The sequence below is a fragment of the Hemiscyllium ocellatum genome, chromosome 2 (assembly GCF_020745735.1).
Source record: "Hemiscyllium ocellatum isolate sHemOce1 chromosome 2, sHemOce1.pat.X.cur, whole genome shotgun sequence".
NCBI classification, from domain to species: Eukaryota; Metazoa; Chordata; class Chondrichthyes; order Orectolobiformes; family Hemiscylliidae; genus Hemiscyllium; species Hemiscyllium ocellatum.
In genome coordinates this window covers 152,770,611-152,789,381 of record NC_083402.1, presented here as the reverse complement: position 1 = coordinate 152,789,381, position 18,771 = coordinate 152,770,611, and the positions used below count along the sequence as shown (strand labels likewise).

At 41.1% G+C, this 18,771-nt stretch overlaps 1 protein-coding gene across 3 annotated transcripts in view; it reads right to left on the bottom strand.

Annotated features, from left to right (window-relative positions):
• Nucleotides 1-18,771, bottom strand: part of LOC132829666 (A disintegrin and metalloproteinase with thrombospondin motifs 19-like) — a 520,482-nt gene that overhangs the window by 125,790 nt on the left and 375,921 nt on the right. For all 3 annotated transcript variants that reach the window (XM_060847015.1, XM_060847030.1, XM_060847023.1), the window contains exons 16-17: nt 18,642-18,722; nt 12,758-12,915 (exon numbers count right to left, since the gene is read on the bottom strand). In XM_060847015.1, the coding sequence (XP_060702998.1) occupies nt 12,758-12,915; nt 18,642-18,722 (239 nt within the window). The remainder of the gene's footprint in view (nt 1-12,757; nt 12,916-18,641; nt 18,723-18,771) is intronic.

Here is an 18,771-nt window from a genome sequence, read left to right as displayed (position 1 = left end):
ATGTTGAGTATCTGAATTTTCAAAAAAGCTTTTGACAAGGTTCCACACAAGAAATTAGTAAGGAACATTAAAGCTCATAGTATCAGCGGGAGTATATTGACATTGATAGGGAACTGGTTAGCAGACAGGAAGCAGGCCCTTTTCAGAGTGGCAGACAGTGACGAGTGGGGTACCACAGGGTTCAGTGCTGGGACCCCAGCTCTTCACAATATACATGAACAATTTGGATGAAGGAATTGAATGCAATATCTCCAAATTTGAAGATGGCACTAAGCTGTACATGCTGTGAGGAGAATGCTAAGAGGCTGCAAGTCACTTGGATAGACTGGTTGAGTGGGCAAATACTTGGTAAATGTAATAAAATGTGGCTAAATGCAAGGTTATCCACTTTGGTCACAAAGACAGGAAGGCAGATTTTTATCTGAATGGTGGTAGTTTAGGAAATAGTGAGCTCAACAAGACCTGGATGTCATGGTGGAACAGTCACTGAAGGTTGACATGGCAGTGAGGAAAGCTAATGGCATGCTGGCCTTCCTAGCGAGAGTATTGGAGTAAGGATGGCTTAATGCAGTTATGATTTGGAGACGTCGATGTTGGACTGGGGTGGACAAAGTTAAAAATCATACAACATCAGGTTATAGTCCAACAGGTTTATTTGGAAGCACTAGCTTTCAGAGCGCTGCTCTTTCTAGAAATTCTGTGTCTTACAATCTTATTCTCCACAAAAGCCTGATGAAAGAGCAGTGCTCTGAAAGCTAGTGTTTCCAAATAAACTTGTTGGACTATAACCTGGAGTTGTTTGATTTTAAATTTTGCTGTAGTTATACAGGAACTTGGTGAGGCCAAACCTTGCAGTCTTGGTCTCCTAGTCTGAGGGAGGACATTCTTATTATTGAGGGAGTCCAGAGAAAGTTCACCGGTCTGACCAGCTGGCCTTATACAGGTTGGAATTCAGAAGAATGACTGGCAGACCTCATAGAAACATATAAACTCCTGGGCAGGCTACATGCAGGAACAATGTTTCCAATGTTGGGGAATCCAGAACTAGGGGTCACAGTCTAAGAATAAGGGGTAAGCTATTCGGGGCTGAGATGAGGAAGAACTTCTTCAGTCGGAGAGTTGTGAATCTGTGAAATTCTCTCCCACAGGAAGCTGTTGGGACCAGTTCATTAGATAGATTCAAGAGGGAGCTGGATGTGGCTCTTGTGCCTAAAGGGATCAGGGGTATGGAGGGAAGATGGGAATGGGATACTGAGATTGCATGGTCAGCCATGATCATGTTGAATGGTGGTCCAGGCTCAAATGGCCATCTGGTCTACTCCTGCACTTGTTTTCTATGTTTCTCTGTTTCTAAGAAACTGAAATTACACAGGTGCCCACACAGAAAGGTCAGATGGCACATAGAGAGCAATGAGAAACAGACACCATTAAAGTTTTGATAACTGTTAAAAATAATGTCAAGTTAAACCTAGTCCAGTTCTTAAGCTTGAGATATAATCCAGTCAACCTTGATTTCCATCTTCCTTGTGCATTGCATTGTACAATCTAATGTTTTAAAAATCAGGCAGTCATTATCGAACTCAATGCTTTCTATGCACAGTGTCACTTGCCCTGACAGCCCTGGATTTACTTGTTCCCCTGTCACCATTACACAGTGATCTCAATCAGTCTTCCTGAGAGTAAACCCAAGGAAAATGGTGGGGGGTCCAGATGGAGTCTCTGGTTGTACATTTAGATCTTCTGTGGGCCAGCTGGTGGAGGTATTTGCTCACGTCTTCAACCTGTCTTTGCTACAATCTGAAGTCTCCATCTCCTTCAAGAAGACTCCCATTATTCCAGTACACATACAACGTGCCTCAACAGCTACCATCCAGTGGCTCTTCCATCATCATGAAGTGCTTCGAGAGACTGGACATGACCCACATCAACTCCAGTCTCCCAACCTGCCTTGATCCCCCTCAATTTGCCTACTGATGTAACAGGTCCACAGTGGATGCCATATCCTTAGCCATACACTCAACCCTGGAACATCTGGATAACAAGGACACCTATGACAGGCTCCTACTCCTCTGCTACAGCTCTGCCTTCAACAACAAAAGCCCCTCCAGACATATCGGAAAACTCTGAAACCTAGGTCTCGACTCTGCCTTCTGCAACTAAATCCTCAGCTTTTTGACCCACAGACCGCAACCAGTGAAGATTGATAACTGCTTATCCTCCACAATAACACTCAACACTGAAGCCACTCTAGGAAGAGTTCTCAGCCCCCTACTGTACTCCTCTATATGAACAGCATCTACAAGTTCACTGATGACACATCCATGGTAGGACCGATATCAAACAATGATGATTTAGAATATAGGGAAGAGATACAGTGATTGGTGTCATTGTGCAATATCAACAACCTCTCTCTCAATGTTGGCAGAAAAGAACTGATCATTGACTTCAGGAATGTTACAACACAGGCTAAACCCCCTCGCTAATTTAAACCAGCAATACAGAAAAGATTTACCTCCTGTGGTAATTTGTGAAAATTCGAGAGGCAAAGAACTATCCCAAAAGTCACTATTTAAAGTAAAAAGTAACAACTTCATTTTTTAAAGTCTAACAGAGAATAATTAACTAACAACTATTTACATTCCCTTTCTCTAATCTATCTTTTACTTTCCCTTCTGCAATATTGGTCCAATAAAAATCCTGATTATGATTTACAAAAAAAATTCAAATTTCAAAACCAGCCAGCAGTCAAATCTTGTTTTTATACCTTCCTCTGTAGATTTGCTCTCAGGTCAGTGTTGGTGTTTTTCTCTGTGCAAACTCCTTCTCTAGACTGGTCACTCTCAGAGAGTTTTGACTAGCACTACATTTGTTGGTCTTTTGGCAGTTCTCTCTCAATTGTTCAATATTTTTTGTTTTATACTCTAAAGCATGTTTCATTGGTTTTAATATTATCAAAATACCAAATTAAAATTTGATTGAAGTTTGGTATCATGGGGCATAAATTAAACTGATAGCCCGAATTTGAATTTATTTTCATCTCATAGCAACCCAGCCATGCTAGCTGTTCAGACCTAGTGTTACATTGTTACCTTGTCCCGGATTCTCTAAGTCCTTGCTAGCTTTCAACTCTCTTAAAGGTACAGTACCCCTTACACCTTCATAACAGGAAAAAAGGAGGAGAACATGCCCCCACTGACATCAATGGAGCTGAAGTGGAGAGGGTTGAGAGCATTAAGTTCTTAAGAGTGGCGATAATCAACAATCTATCTTGGACCTCCCTTGTTGATGCGATGGTCAAGAAGGCACAACAAAGCCTCTTCTTCCTCAGGCATCTCAGGAAATTCTGCATGTTCGTAACAACCCTCACCAACTTTTACAGATGCACCACAGAAAGCATTTTATTTGGGTGCATAACGGCTTGGTACGGCAACTGCTCTGCCCAGGACTGTAAGGAACTACAGGAAGTTGTATGCACAGCCTAGACCATCACAGAAGGCAGCCTCTCATTCATGGATTCCATTTATACTTCTTGTTGCGGCGGAAACACTGCCAACATCATCAAAGACCCCTCCTACCCCAGTAATACTCTCTTTTAACCTCTTCCATCAGAGAGAAGATACATAAACTTGAACAAACATACCAACAGGTTTGAGAACACTTCTTCCCGGCCATTATTAGATTGCTGAATGGACCTCTCAAACTTCAAATAATGTTAGAAGTCACATAACGCTAGGTTATAATCCAACAGGAGTATTTGAACCCCTTCGGAGTGCTGCTCCTTTGTCAGATAAATCACATCACCTGGTGAAGGGGCAACACTCCGAAACCTTGTGATTTCAAATAAACCTGTTGGACTACAACCTGGTGTCATGTGACTTCTGACTTTGCCCATCCCAGTCTAACACTGGCACCTTCACATCCAACAGTGTTGATCTTGCTTTGTGCATGTTCTATGTAGTGTAACCTGTGTACCTCATTCTGTCTAAACGCCCTATGGTCTATGTGTCCTTGTTTGTTATGATCTGTCTGTACTGCTCACATTGCAAAACTTTCCACTGTATTTACGCACGTGTGTATACAATAATTCAAATCAAATCAAAGTCAATTTATTCACACCTCCCCAACAGAATGTAGAGAGGCACCTGCAATATACTACCTATTAATATATATCATCCTGCTCCCAAAGTTTCAGCAGCATGGCTGTCTAACCCAGTTCACTTCCTCAAAATGGTTTGTGATAGTTCTTGCCTTATATGTTAATTCAGATGTTTCATATTCCGAAGTTCATCCAGCGTTGTCAGCCTATTTGATTCTTACATTTGTCTTCTATTGAATTGATAGCCTCATGAGTAATTGGTGGATTATCCTGCCTGCTACTATTTATAGCTGATTCTGGCTCGATCAGGTGATCTGTGGTATAATGAGATGGTGTGGAGGTAATTTATTGAGTGCCTGCTCTCTATACAGAATTGTATTAGATGGGAATGCAGATCACAGACAGAACTATAACACTGTCAGTTGATTACTTGTGTTCCTGCCTTGAGTCCCTGTACTGAAATAAAAGACTTATTGCAGGGCTTGCTCTTAGAAGTTCACTCTTTATTCTGTCATTTCCACTGACTCGGAAGGTGGAAGAAATAACATATTAAGAAATTAGCTAGATTTTCCACTCATACAGTGAACGTGCGTACAGTTAGCCAGGCTGGAAAACTGCATTCAACATTTAGCTGGATTTGACAGGAATAGTCCTTCACTATTCCACTAAGTACTTTACTGCTGTTTATGATCCTGTAGAGGCTGTAACAACATTTGCAATATATACAGAATAAAATGTTTCACATTTTCAGATTGTTACATTCTGTCCAGCTGGTAAGTGAACCAGCTACCTGCTTTATTAAGCATAAAGCCAGTTTGAACCACTTCTGAGTCAGAGTTTTGAACGTTGTGTAATTAGTAAGAAGTGGGAAAAACTTATTGTTTATGATTTGGGTGGGTAGAGAGTACAGGATAGTTGATACCCTTAAGACCTTAAGTTATTGGAACAAAAATAGGCCTTTTGGCCCATTAATTCTGCATTATAATTCAATGAGGTCATAGCTAATTTGATAATCCTAAACTCCATTTTCCTGCCTTTGCTCCTGAACTCTTGATTCCCTTACTGATTAAAGATCTGTCTATCTCAGCCTCAAATATACCTAATACCCAGTCTCAAAAGACCTCTTGTGGTAAAGAATTTCAAAGATATACTACCTTCTGAAAAAAAAACTCCGCCTCATCTCTGTCTTAAACAGACCCCTTACTCTGAGATTATGCACTGTGTATCCCCTAATGGGAGATTAGATTAGATTAGATTCTCTACAATGTGGAAACAGGCCCTTCAGCCCAACAAGTCCCATCGACCCTTTGAAGAGTTACCCACACAGACCCATTCCCCTCTGACTAATGCACCTAACACTATGGACAATTTAGCATGGCCAATTCACCTGACCTGCACATTTTTGGACTGTGGGAGGAAACTGGAGCACCCAGAGGAAACCCACGCAGACAAGGGGAAAATGTGCAAACTCCACACAGTCATCCACACAGAGGCTAGAATTGAACCTGGGACCCTGGTGCTGTGATCTAGGACCAATCTCCATCTATCTTACAATACAAAATTCTTCAAGTCAAAATGTTTCCCACAATGTGGCTAACACTACAAATATTTCACACATGACTATGATCAAGTTGCCACAGTTTTGTGGAGCTTCAGAATTTCACTTCTGGCAGTTGATGAAAAGACAGTCATTTAAAATAAATAAGAAATGGGCTGTTCTAGTTTGCAGTTCTGATGTAAGGCTGGATTCATTATGTCCAGCAGATATTAATGAGAAGATTCTAAGTTTAAAATAAATTCTCAGTGCTTGGGACTGGCTGTGGTGTTGCTGTGTGATGGCTATACAAGCTGCTTCCTGAAGGAATCATCAGTGACATCAGGCAACGTCCTTTTGTCAAATGGCAAATTTAAAACAGCAATTGGGAATCAGTTTGATCTTTCTATTGCACAGGCCACACTTTAATATGGACAGAACATTACTGGAGGTGTATTAAGTAATCTGCTTTAATAAGAAAAGAACATTTGACATAAATTGCAAAGAAAACCGGCAATCTAATCAGGCACATTGTCTCAATATTTCCAAAATATTCCAAAATATCTTTTGAAACATAATCTTGGATGTCACTCTCCAAGTGGGTGTCCCTGCACCCTGTGGATTGCAGCTGTTCAAGGTGGAAACTCACCATCACCTTCTCCAGAGCTACCACAGGTGAACAATAAATACGAGCCGAGGCAGCGCTGCCCCACTCCTTGAATGAATTTTTCAGAGTCATACAGCTTTGCTGGAAACTTTCCAATTTTAAATTGATATTATTTAAGCAAAGGTTTTGAAAGTAAGTGCCTCACAGCAGAAGTGTACGGGGGCTGTACTACTGGCAAAAGAGCAATCCCCCAATTTTGTCAGTGCTTTGGATCAAGAGCTATGCAAGTGTCAAAGAAACAGTGCTGCATTAGACGGATTAATTGTTGCAATCAATACACTATTGAAAAGAACTTCAGGAAAAATAATTCTTCCACTGCTTTAATTGCCCAGTTACATACACAGAACCAATACTCATGAATGCGTAGCTATAATAGGAGAAATTACAATCTCTCCTTAAGAATTCACACACAGGAGCTTTTAAACATGCTCCCACAAACCATGCAATTTATCCTGTGAATGTAATTGCCATGATAAGCAGGCTATACTTATTGTAAATAATCTGGATGTGGGCGTAGGACAGGTTGGTACAGATGACACTAAGGTTGGTACAGTTGTGGATAGTGATGAAGGAATGTTGAGAGTTACAGAAGGACACAGATAAGATGCAGAGCTGGGCTGAGAAGTGGCAAATAGAGTTTAATGTGGAAAAGTGTGAGGTAGTTCACTTTGGAAGAAGTAACAGGAATGCAGAGTACTGGGCAGTGAGTAAAATTCTTGGCACTGTAGATGAACAGAGAGATCTCAGTGTATAGGTGCATAAATTCATTGAAGTTGCCACCCAGGTTGATAGGGCTGTTAAGAAGGGCACGTGGTATGTTGGCGTTTATTGGTAGGGGGGGATTGAGTTTTGGAGCCACGAGGTCATGCTGCAGCTGTACAAGACACTGGTGCGGCCACACCTGGAGTATTGGGTACAGTGCTGGTCACTGCATTACAGGAAGGATGTGGAAGCTTTGGAAAGGATTCAGAGGAGATTTACTCGGATGTTCCCTGGTATGGAGCGAAGGTCTTACGAGGCTGTTTTCGTTGGAGAAAAGGTTGAGAGATGACATAATTGAGACATATAAGATAATCAGAGGGTTAGATAGGATGGACAGTGAGATCTTTCTTCCTAGGATGGTGAAGGCTAACACAAGGGGACATAGCTTTAAATTGAGGAGTGATAGATATAGGACAGAGATCAGGGGTAGTGTCTTTACTCAGAGAGTAGAAGGGGTGTGGAACCCCTAGTAGTAGACTCGTCGACATTCAGAGCATTTAAATGGGCATTGGACATACATATGGATAATAATGGAATGGTGTAGGTTAGATGGGCATCAGATTAATTTCACAGGTCGGTGCAATTTTATTACTTTAACTCAAGTAAACTTACAGCAGTATCTTGCAAAAATATAAGCAGCATTTTGTTTAAGCTAAAATGGGCGGAATGGTGGCACAGCAGTTAGCACTGCTGCCTTACAGAGCCAGAGACCTGGGTTCAATTCCTCCCTCAGGCAACTGTCTGTGTGGAGTTTGCACATTCTCCCTGTGTCTGTGCGGGTTTCCTCCGGGTGCTCTGGTTTCCTCTCACAGTCCAAAGATGTGCAGGTTAGGTGACTTAGCCATGCTAAATTATCCGTAGTGTTAGGCGAACGGGTAAATGTAGGAAAATGAGTCTGGGTGGGTTGCTCTTCAGAGGGTCGGTGTGGACATGTTGGGCTGAAGGGCCTGTTTCCACACTGTAAGTAATCTAATCTAAAAGCTTTGCTGCTGGTTATTTTTAAATTGAATGATTTGCAAATTAAAAGGAATTGTGTATACGCACACACACAGACACTCTCACATATACACACACACATTCTCTGTCTCTCTCTCTCTTTGCTGGAAGATCCCTTTGAGGAAGTGCCTTCTATGTGGTCGTGTCATTACATTTCATGTTACAGAAGCAGCAGCTCTGGAATTCCTAATCACTTTCCATTCAGCTTTTGGGCAACAGAATAATGAAGTACTTCATAAACATTGTGTTTTTAACTAATTCACCAATATTAGTGCTACATTTTTATCAGTGTATCTAACAATGGCAACTAATTGAGTGGACTAAAAGGTTTGTAGTTTTTTTTTCTTTTTCTGTTATTGAATACCATTTGGAAATACCTAAACTTGTTGCAGAGTTAAATGTTTGTGGAAATGCTTCTATGCATGAGTGGCCAAGAAGAAAGAGGAAATAAAAGTATATCTATCCATCAGCACTGTAATTATTTAATTATCATTTCACCATTTACAAGTATATTCAGAACTTGTGTCTGAAATTACAAACCCAAACAACATGCAGAAATGTTGGCGTCTTATAAATAACAAGGCTTGTCATTTTGTGATATAATAGTCTCAAAATTAATAAGTCAACTTTCCAAATGTGATTGTCCACATCTTGAACCTATCGAGACAATTAACTATTTGAAACATTTCTTCCTCTTAAATATTTGTGACAATGGAGCTATTTGTTCAAGTGGAATTGCATTGGTTCTTTGAATACTTCTGTTCATTTATGCTACGCATAAAGGAGGCAATTTTCAATTTAGGAATGAGTATAAAATTGATTACTTCTCATGAGAGGTCATCAAGCTGAAATGCCAGTTGTTTCCCTCCCCACAAAATCTGTCGGATTTGCTGAGTATTTCAAGTTATTTTTGTTTCTCTTTCAGATTTTCAGCATCAACTGTCTTTGCATTAATAATATAAAAATGGTTGGGACTGGATTGCCCTTTTGCCTGTGATTGACTGCCATTGCCAGATTAGACAACAGAAGGTGTGGCTGGAAGTGTGTTGTTTGTGTTAGTTTCATGCTTTGACAGGCAGTTACACCAACTTTGGAATCAGAGATGGCTATAAAGGAGAGCTGGTGGCCACATTTTCCATCTCAATGGAAAGTTCATGATTTTAATATTAAATACAGTATGACCTGCAAGCAATATGACAAAAAGTTAAATGAACTCATGTGAGTGCTCAAAGTCAGAGAAGGCCCCTTCATAGGGCATCCCCTGCCGTTGCAGTAGCAACACTTTGCTTAATGCACCATATCCCTATAACCCATGTATTAGCAAGGCTTAGGTATAACTTCCAGCTGGTCCACCTCAGCCTCAGGCACCTTCCAATAAGCCCAGCATCACATTCACGTCTTCTTGTCTCACTTCCAGCTATTTGAATATTGTAGCAAAATCACCAAAACAAAAGTCCATCAAAATAAAATGACATGCTTCCCTCTGGCCCGTAGCCCTTGGAACAGAGTAGAATGGTGGAGACTAGGAAACCTGAATTTCCCAGCAGGAAGGAGGAGATGGTTTTCTGAATTACGCAGTGAACTGGAAAAGGGTCCATGGCATCTGGCTAAGAGATTTTGTGATTATATATTTCTGCATTACTCTCAATTTCAACTCTCAGCTGATCTTCATCCAACTACATGATATAATAGGCAAAGTGCTAATAGTACATGCAACTGGTGCTTTCTTTCCCACTAGCTCCCTTCACACCAACCTTCCCCTTTTTGATTTCTGTTCTAAGTCACCTGGCAGAGAACACACAGGAAGATAAAAAGGTACCAGTTATAGCACTGATGAACAGGTTCCTGTGCCATCAGGTCAGGTGTTGGTATTGCTCAGACCTTAGTGGTTATACATAGCATCAGAAACTACTCAGCACAAAAGGTCCATTTTGTTTGAAGGGCAGGATACTTTGTGCCCTTTTTGTGTGTGTGTGTGTGTGTGTGTGTGTGTGTGTGTGTGTGTGGATACAGGAGTGGAGGGGGTGTGAGGTGGGGTGTGAAGTGGGCTTGTGACTTGCAATGTTGCACGCCCACATGAAATCTCCAGCTTTTGTTGAGGCAGCTCCAATGGTACTACAAAGCCACATTTTACAGCTTTTGTATTTTAATTACATTTCATATCATTTAAACCATGAAATATTTCTTTTACCACTTGAGTAGGAATTTTGGTGGCCTCCTCAGGATTCTTGCCAGTGTGGAGGAACAGTGGGATCTTGGTGGACAGGTACATAGATCCCTTAAAACTGCCACCCAAGTGGACAGGATTGTTAAGAAAGTATATGGTGTTTTGGCTTTCATTAACAGGGGGATTGAGTTTAAGAGCCGTGAGATCTTGTTGCAGCTCTATAAAACTTTGGTTAGACCGCACTTGGAATACTGCCCTATTATAGGACAGATGTGAATGCTTTGGAGAGGGTTCAGAGGAGATTTACCGGGATGCTGCCTGGAATGGAGGGCTTATCTTACGAAGAGAGGTTGACTGAGCTTGGATGTTTTTCATTGGAAAAAAGAAGGAAAAGAGGGGACCTAATTGAGGTGTACAAGATAATGAGAGGCATAGATAGAGTTGATAGCCAGAGACTTTATCCCAGGGCAGAAATTGTTAAAACGATGGGTCATAGTTTTAAGCTGTTTGGTGGAAAGTATAGAGGGGATGTCAGAGGCGGGTTCTTTACACAGAGAGTTGTGGGAGCATGGAATGCGTTGCCAGCAGCAGTTGTGGAAGCGCGGTCAATGGGGATATTTAAGAGACTGCTGGACATGCATATGGTCACAGAAATTTGAGGGTTCATACATTAGGTTTACCTTACGTGAGGATCAATGGTCGGCACAACATCGTGGGCTGAAGGGCCTGTTCTATGCTGTACTGTTCTATGTTCCTCCAAAGCTGCTTAATCAATCCTTAGCTGTAAGAGAAACCCAGGGTAACGAAGCACCTCTATACACGTGTCCTATACCTGCTCTGATCAAGTACTTGCCATTTTGCAAAAACTATAAGAATTTTTGTTGTCAGCTTTAATTTATCTCATTTTTTTGTTGGCTGACCTTGGTTTCAAATTAAATAAAGATGTAATTGCAATTTGAAAATAATAAGATGACTTGGACAACTCATGCCAATGCATGAATTTTATTTCAATAAATTCTGTTCATGTCTGCAATGTACTAACTGCTGCTTTGTTAAGATTCCTATTGTGAAGACAAAAGAAAGCATAGAACAAAAAGCGATATTTGAGACATTAAGTCAGTCTCTCCACAGACTCTCATACAACTCACTGTCATGTAGACTGTACCAATATATTGAAGACCCCAGGGAAAGACTCCATATCTTTTTCCCAAGTTCATATTTAGCAACTTTCATTGTAATTTTAATTCACATTATACACTATTGGCTTGTTCTCTTCAGTACATGACATTTTCATGATCCAGCAGCTTAGTAACTAGTATGTGCCATACAGTATTCAACTAACAGTATCTGCACTTATATCGATAATAAAGTATATTTTTCAAACTGGAGCTAAGTATACAATAGTGCCCCCGGATACTCGAGGCAATACTTTTTGACATTTGTCAATTCCCTGAATTGGGGTGTAAGAGGACAATTTTAAAAATCAAAGACAATGCAGAACTCAGCCTGAAAGGATGGCAGAAGCAGATTCAACAACAAATTTCAAAATGGAAGTGGATAAATCACTGAAGACGATTTTGCAGAATTGATGAGTATCAGACTATTCTTTGAGAGGTCTGGAATGGGTACAATGATCTGAAGGGCTTGTTTTCATGATGCATGTTTAAAATAACTTTGTTTTGCTCAATAAGTTATTGAAAATGCATCAAAACACTCAATATGCTTCAGTAAACTCCTGACAAATCCACCCAGACAGAATTATCTCTGAGATACAGCGCACACCTTCTTCTTATTGGGACAGGTTTGCCGATTGAAACCCAGACAGTTAAGGCATTTGGGATTTCACCGTCTGCACTGAAGTATTTTCTGAAGTACTCCCCCCATCCTGCTGACCACTAGCCATTCACCCCACTCCGGGCCCACTGACCATCCCATTCTGGGCCTTCAGCTGCTGCAACATTCCAATGTTATCACCACTGCTCTCTCCCTCACTGGCCATCCATGACTGCTTGTTCTGAGTGAAGACCTCCTCCTACTACTCTTGTTTCTCTCCCTCACAGTCTTTAGCTTCATCACTAGGTCTAGGTCTGAAAACTGGGGAATAGGCCAGTGGCTGTACAATAAGAACTTTGTGATTCTGTACTGTACTTTCACAACTGTGTTAAATAAGCTACAGTAAAGGCAAATAGAGTGAGCTGAAATCAGACATGCACTTGAGTTGTCCCACCCCTGTGATTGCTGGCTTCCAAAATCACTTCCACAGAAATTAAATGGTGGACCCTTTAATCCTGGAGCTCATTTCTGCTTCCTCCATGGGTGGGTTCGAAACTAACTTCCATTTCTCACCTCTGCAATGAAAATCCAGACTTTGACTTGTCCTTATGACACTATCCAATATATCCAACTATAAAGTTAATGTTTCAGTCAAATCAGTCCTCAGTCTGTCTTGTTTTCTGGAAAGAGATCAATTCCCTTCTGGTATCTGATAAAGACAATCAATGAAATAGAAGAAGATGAAACATTCTAAGGCCCTACCAGTAAATGCAGAGGAGATGTGGTTGGACCTTTTGCAGAAATCTTTTCCCAGAATCCTCTTCTTACATAATGGACTGTTGTTCCAGCAATGTTAAATGCTCCTGGATGTTCAATCTTCCAGTCACTATTAATAGAATGTTTGCTGGCATCTCGGAGAGCTGCAAGTATTAACATTTTAGAGATAAACATTCAGAAACAGGAAAATGAAAGCACTTAGAACAACAGAACCATGATTTGATGTGATTAACTAAGAGCACTGATTTGTTAATATTGGTAAAGCAACTAATGTGGGACGAGAACAAATAGGTTCTTCAAAACAGCTATAGCATTGGGAAGGGAATTAGGAACTTCTTTTCTTTCTGACCATTTCTACGTTTATAACTTGAAAGCAATACATGAGTTGAGATTGAAGTTGAAAGGAATAAAAATGGGCAGATGTTAGATGGAGTGCTGACTTGATATTGTCACCCAAACCTGAAATCTACCACTAAGTGTTTCACTAATTATGAAACTGCTCATGAACTGTTACTCATAAATGCACGTGAAGTAGTAAACTTCTTAATATCATAAATTTATACATTGCCAAGCTAAGTTCTTTTCAACTAACTTTATTTCCTGTATTACTATAAAATAATGCTATGATTAGATTACTTACAGTGTGGAAACAGGCCCTTTGGCCCAACCTGACCCTCCAAAGAGTAACCCACTCAGACCCATTTCCCACTGACTAATGCACCTAACACTACGGACAATTTAGCACGACCAATTCACCTAAGCTGCACAGCTTTGGATTGTGGGAGGAAACTGGAGCACCTGGAGGAAACCCACACAGACAAAGAGAATGTGCAAACTCCACACAGACAGTCGCCCAAGGCTGGAATCGAACCTAGGACCCTGTTGCTGTGAGGCAGCAGTGCTAACCACTGAGCCACTGTGCCACCCAAAAAGGTATTGATTAATTCTCAAATTTGAATCAGTAAAAATAAAGTGGTCCACATTTAACATTGAGGAAATATACTTTGTCCAAACCTGAATAAAATAAATTCATATATTCCATTCTTTAAGATAAAGTTTCAAAAGAAAGGATCCTTCTTAAAAATTTAAATGTTGGTTTCCAATCACTATTTAATGGAAATGTTTTAGTTTCCTGTACATGCTGTGAAGAGGGGCTACTTGACAATAAATGAGTTTTGAACTCCAAGTCTAGTACCTCTGTGTCTGTTCTCTCCTTCTGTACATCAATGTTATAATTTTTTAAAAAAAACTCAGATTCATAACTTCCAAAATAAAGAGATTGTCTGAGCATTGCAATCATAATGTTAGGATAGAGGACATCAGATTTAGAGCATGTTGCAGAAGCCTGACTGCATTTACAGTATAAACGGAAAATTAAACACAAGGTCTTTGTGATTTTGCCAGATGGTTGTTTGACCTTCTGGGTAGAGGTTTTCTATTTGATTTAGTCCATTTTGTCAACCAGTGGTCCTGAGTATGTACAAATTGGGATACTCATTTACCATGTCATGCTGATACTTGAGGAGTTGAACTTTGCACGTGATCATCACTAGCTGATTGTAAAATTAGTACCTTTACTAAACTTGAATTTGCACTTCCAGACGGGAGCCTTCAGATTACTGATTTTAAGCATGAGAAAAGTCACTTTATCCTGTGCCAGTTCCAGATTTTAAATACTGTGCTCCATGTAAAACTCCCCAAATGCACTGTACACATTTAATTATATCCACTTTAATCAAAGCCTCACTTTACTGACTTACATGAAACAAAAACCACGCAGCATTAATAAAGATTTGTATATTACTGAAAATACTGACAGAATGTTGAGCCTCCTCAGTAAATGCTCTTGGCTCCTTTTTTTTATTTGATCCCATTTTCTGGATATAATTAAAAAGAGGTTCCTGACAAGGTTATGTTCATTGGAATTTAGGGATGACCAAGAAGAAATAGCAAGCAATAAAATAAAATATAAAATGCAGACTTGGGTAGATAAAAAAATTGTACAACAGTTGACTCATAACCTCCCCACTACCTAACAGGAAAATTAAGAAGTTTTAAGTATTTGGATCTAACTTCAATACCACTATGTGGAGTTGATAGAATCTTATATCAACAAGCTTAAATGTCATGTTTGTGACTTTTTGTTTATGCTAATCTGAGCACAATAACTAGAATGAAATGTTACATGCTACAAATCTTGCTTGAAACTGCATACCTCAAATCAAATCTGAACAGCCTACTATTAACTGAATGGTAAATTGTAGCCCCTCCTCCAGTTTGTTATTCATTCCTTTGTAAAATGCTATATGCGATTGCAAAGAAAGAACAAATGGTTTTAATGGACTATCTTACCACCAAAAAAAAACTAAGTTAACTAAACTTCCTGTGAAAGATTATTGGCATTACCAAAATGTGGTGCCAAATGGAATTTGTCCCAGTCACGGGACAGGCAACAGGCATTTGGGAGTGTAGAACATGGGAGGCGTGCTCGGAGTACATGGAAACAGTTAAGCAGAGAGACACATCGGAGAGATGAGCTGAGACATGCAGAATTGGTTATGAAGATGGAAAAAAGCAACCTGAGTGATGGTGCAGACATATGGTCTAGACTCAGTCTGAAGTTCACTGCAGGATGACATGTGACACAAAGGTCGAGAAGAGCTTGCTTCATTATCAGTTCCCAGGAATAGTGATGGGATCGGATGTAGGAACATAGGTACAGAAGGCCATTCAGCCCCTCCAGCCTGTACCTTCATTCAATGAGATCACGATTAAAATGTGGCCTAACTCCACATATCTGCCTTTGGTTCATATCCCTTAGTACTTCTGCTTAACCAAAAATATCTATCACAGATTTAAAATTAACAATTGATCCTGCATCCACAGTCATCTGAGGAAGTGAGTTCCAAACCTTTTCCATTCTTCGTGTGTAGATGTGCTTCCTAACGTCTCTCCTGAATAGTCTGATCTTCATTGTTAGGAAGCAGAGTTTGTGGCAGGGACTGATAATACTGGCTTCAAGGCTGCTCAATATTTCATTGCCAGAAATTTCTGTTGATCCAGTACTAATATTAGACAAGCAATCTAATACTTTAGAAATATTGGAAAGACCTAGAGAGCTGGTTGTGGTGAAGAGTTGGGTGACATCATCATACATAGAGTCATAGAGATGTACAGCACAGAAACAGACCCTTCAGTCCAACACGTCTGTGCCGGCCAGATATCCCAACCCAGTCTAGTCCCACCTGCTAGCACCTGGCCGATATCCCTCCAAACCCTTCCTATTCATATATCCATCCAGATGCCTTTTAAATGTTGCAATCATACCAGCCTCCACCACATCCTCTGGCAGCTCATTCCATACACATACCACACTCTTTTATATATTTACCCTCTCACCCTAAACCTATGCCCTCTAGTTCTGGACTCCCCACCCCAGGGAAAAGACTTTGTCTATTTATCCTATCTCTGCCCCTCTATAAGGTCACCCCTCAGACTCCGACATCCCATAGCTCAAATCCTCCAACCCTGGCAACATCCTTGTAAATCTTTTCTGAACCCTTTCAAGTTTCACAGCATCTTTCTGATAGGAGGAAGACCAGAATTGCATGCAATATTCCAACAGTGGCCTAACCAATGTCCTGTACAGCCGCAACATGACCTCATAACAATAAAGGAAAGCATACCAACTGCCTTCTTCACTGTCCTATCTACTTGCGACTCCACTTTCAAGGAGATATGAACTCCAAAGTCTCTTTGTTCAGCAACACACCCGAGGATCTTACCATTAAGTGTGTAAGTCCTGCTAAGATTTGCTTTCCCAAAGTGCAGCACCTTGCATTTATCTAGATTAAACTCCATCTGCCACTTCTCAGCCCATTGGCCCATCTGGTCCAGATTCTGTTGTAATATGTGGTAACCCTCTTCGTTGTCCTCTACACCTCCAATTTTGGTGTCATCTGCAAACTTACTAACTACACCTCTTATGCTCACATTCAAATCATTTACATAAATGATGAAAAGTAGAGGACCCAGCACCGACCCTTATTGCACTCCACTGGTCACAGGCCTCCAGTCTGAAAAACAACCCTCCACGACCACCCTGTCTTCTACCTTTGAGCCAGTTCTGTATCCAAATGGCTAGTTCTCCCTGTATTCCATGAGATCTAACCTTGTCCACCAGTCTCCCATGGGAAACCTTGTTGAATGCCTTACTGAAGTCCATAAATGGAGGTGGTGGTAGATTGTACAGTCTCCCACAGGGTGTTGTTTCAGCAGAGATAGGTGTTGAATGGCTGGTCCATCTCATTCCTGCCTCCCACCCCCTTCGGGTTTACCCTCACATTATGCTAGGTAGTGGGGGTGACTGAAATCAACAGGCTTCCCACTGTACTGAAATAATTAAACAAAGGTTGATTGAGTTTTTTTTAGAAAGCCAGCTGAGTAGGATAATTAGCTGCCAATGCCAACATGGGTTGCTAAGGACAGGCAGGAGTGGAAGAGTGCTTTCCTTGTGGCCTGAACTTGCAAAGTTGGGAATGAAGATGGGGGTCAGCTCATGAGTGCCCTGTGTACACTGGAGCACTTCCTCCTTCTGTCCTCACTGCCTGTTCTTTAAAAACTGACCACTCACTCCATTTCCAGGGCTTTTGGATCTCCACTTACCTAAAAGGCCAGAGAGTGAACTTTCTGTGGCAGCCATTGATCTCCTTCCTCTGCTCTCTCCCACAGCCCCAACAGCTCCCACTGTGAAGTTGGGGCTCCTACAATCCAGGCTGGTTGAGAGTCCTCCAAGAAAGGGCTGTGCCTGTGTGTGTGTGTGTGTGTGTGTGTGTGTGTGTGGTGGTGGTTATCCCATTCTCCTCAGATGCTGCCTGAACTGCTGTGCTTTACCAGCACCACTCTAATCAGCACCACTCTAATCAGCACCACTCTAACCAGCACCACTCTAACCAGCACCACTCTAACCAGCACCACTCTAATCAGCACCACTCTAATCAGCACCACTCTAATCCAGAATCTGGTTTCCAGCATCTGCAGTCATTGTTTTTACCTCGTTGATTTTAACTCTACTGCGAATCCTCTTGCAAGGATGCCTGCCTTGAAGAAGTTTTCCTTCTCTCTCTACTCCTCGGGTGCTGTCTGAACTGCTGTGCTTTTCCACCACTCTAATCCAGAATCCCATTCTCATTGGCTTTAGCCTGTGAGTGTGCTATGGCTCTGGGCTTGGGACTTCTCTGTTGGCCAATTTTCATCTGGTGTAGGAGTGTCAGGCAGTCTGTCCATCCACACAACGCTGCCTAGCCTTTTTGTGCTGGGGTGGGAGGTAGCATGGAATTGAGAATGGGACGTGCCCAAGAATAGGTTCTTGGGGAACACCAGAGCCAGGAGCAAACAACAGCTCAATAATATTTGCATCAAATTCATAAAGGTGAAGTGAAGTCCAGGAAATCGTATTTTTCTTGAAATGCTGCCTCAAAGTATTCCATCTGAAACATCATCCATCTAAGAGGAGGTCATTTAAAGTGATGGAGAAAATCCACAAATATAGACACTGAAGGAACCTTTGTAGTAATGTAGCTGAAGAGTGTGGTGCTGGAAAAGCACAACTGTTCAGGCAGCATCCAAACAGCAGGACAGTCAACATTTCAGGCATAAGCCCTTCATCAGAAATGTCTAAAACATTGATTCTCCTGCTCCTCGGATTCTGCTTGACTGGCTGTGCTTTTCCAGCACCACACTTTTCGACACTGATATCCAGCATCTGCAGTCCTCACTTTCTCCTTTATAATAATGTACTTCTCTTAGACTTTCCTTCTTTGTAACAGTCACAACGTAAGCAGGTAAGCCCCTGGCAACAATGAATTACCAAGGTAACTGTGTGCTGGTTTCTCTTCAACAACTCGTATCCTCCTTGCTCCTGCAGGTATCACCAGAGCTTCCACGTAGCCTGTAACAATAATAAAAAATAGTGAATTGTCTAGCTATATATCAATAAA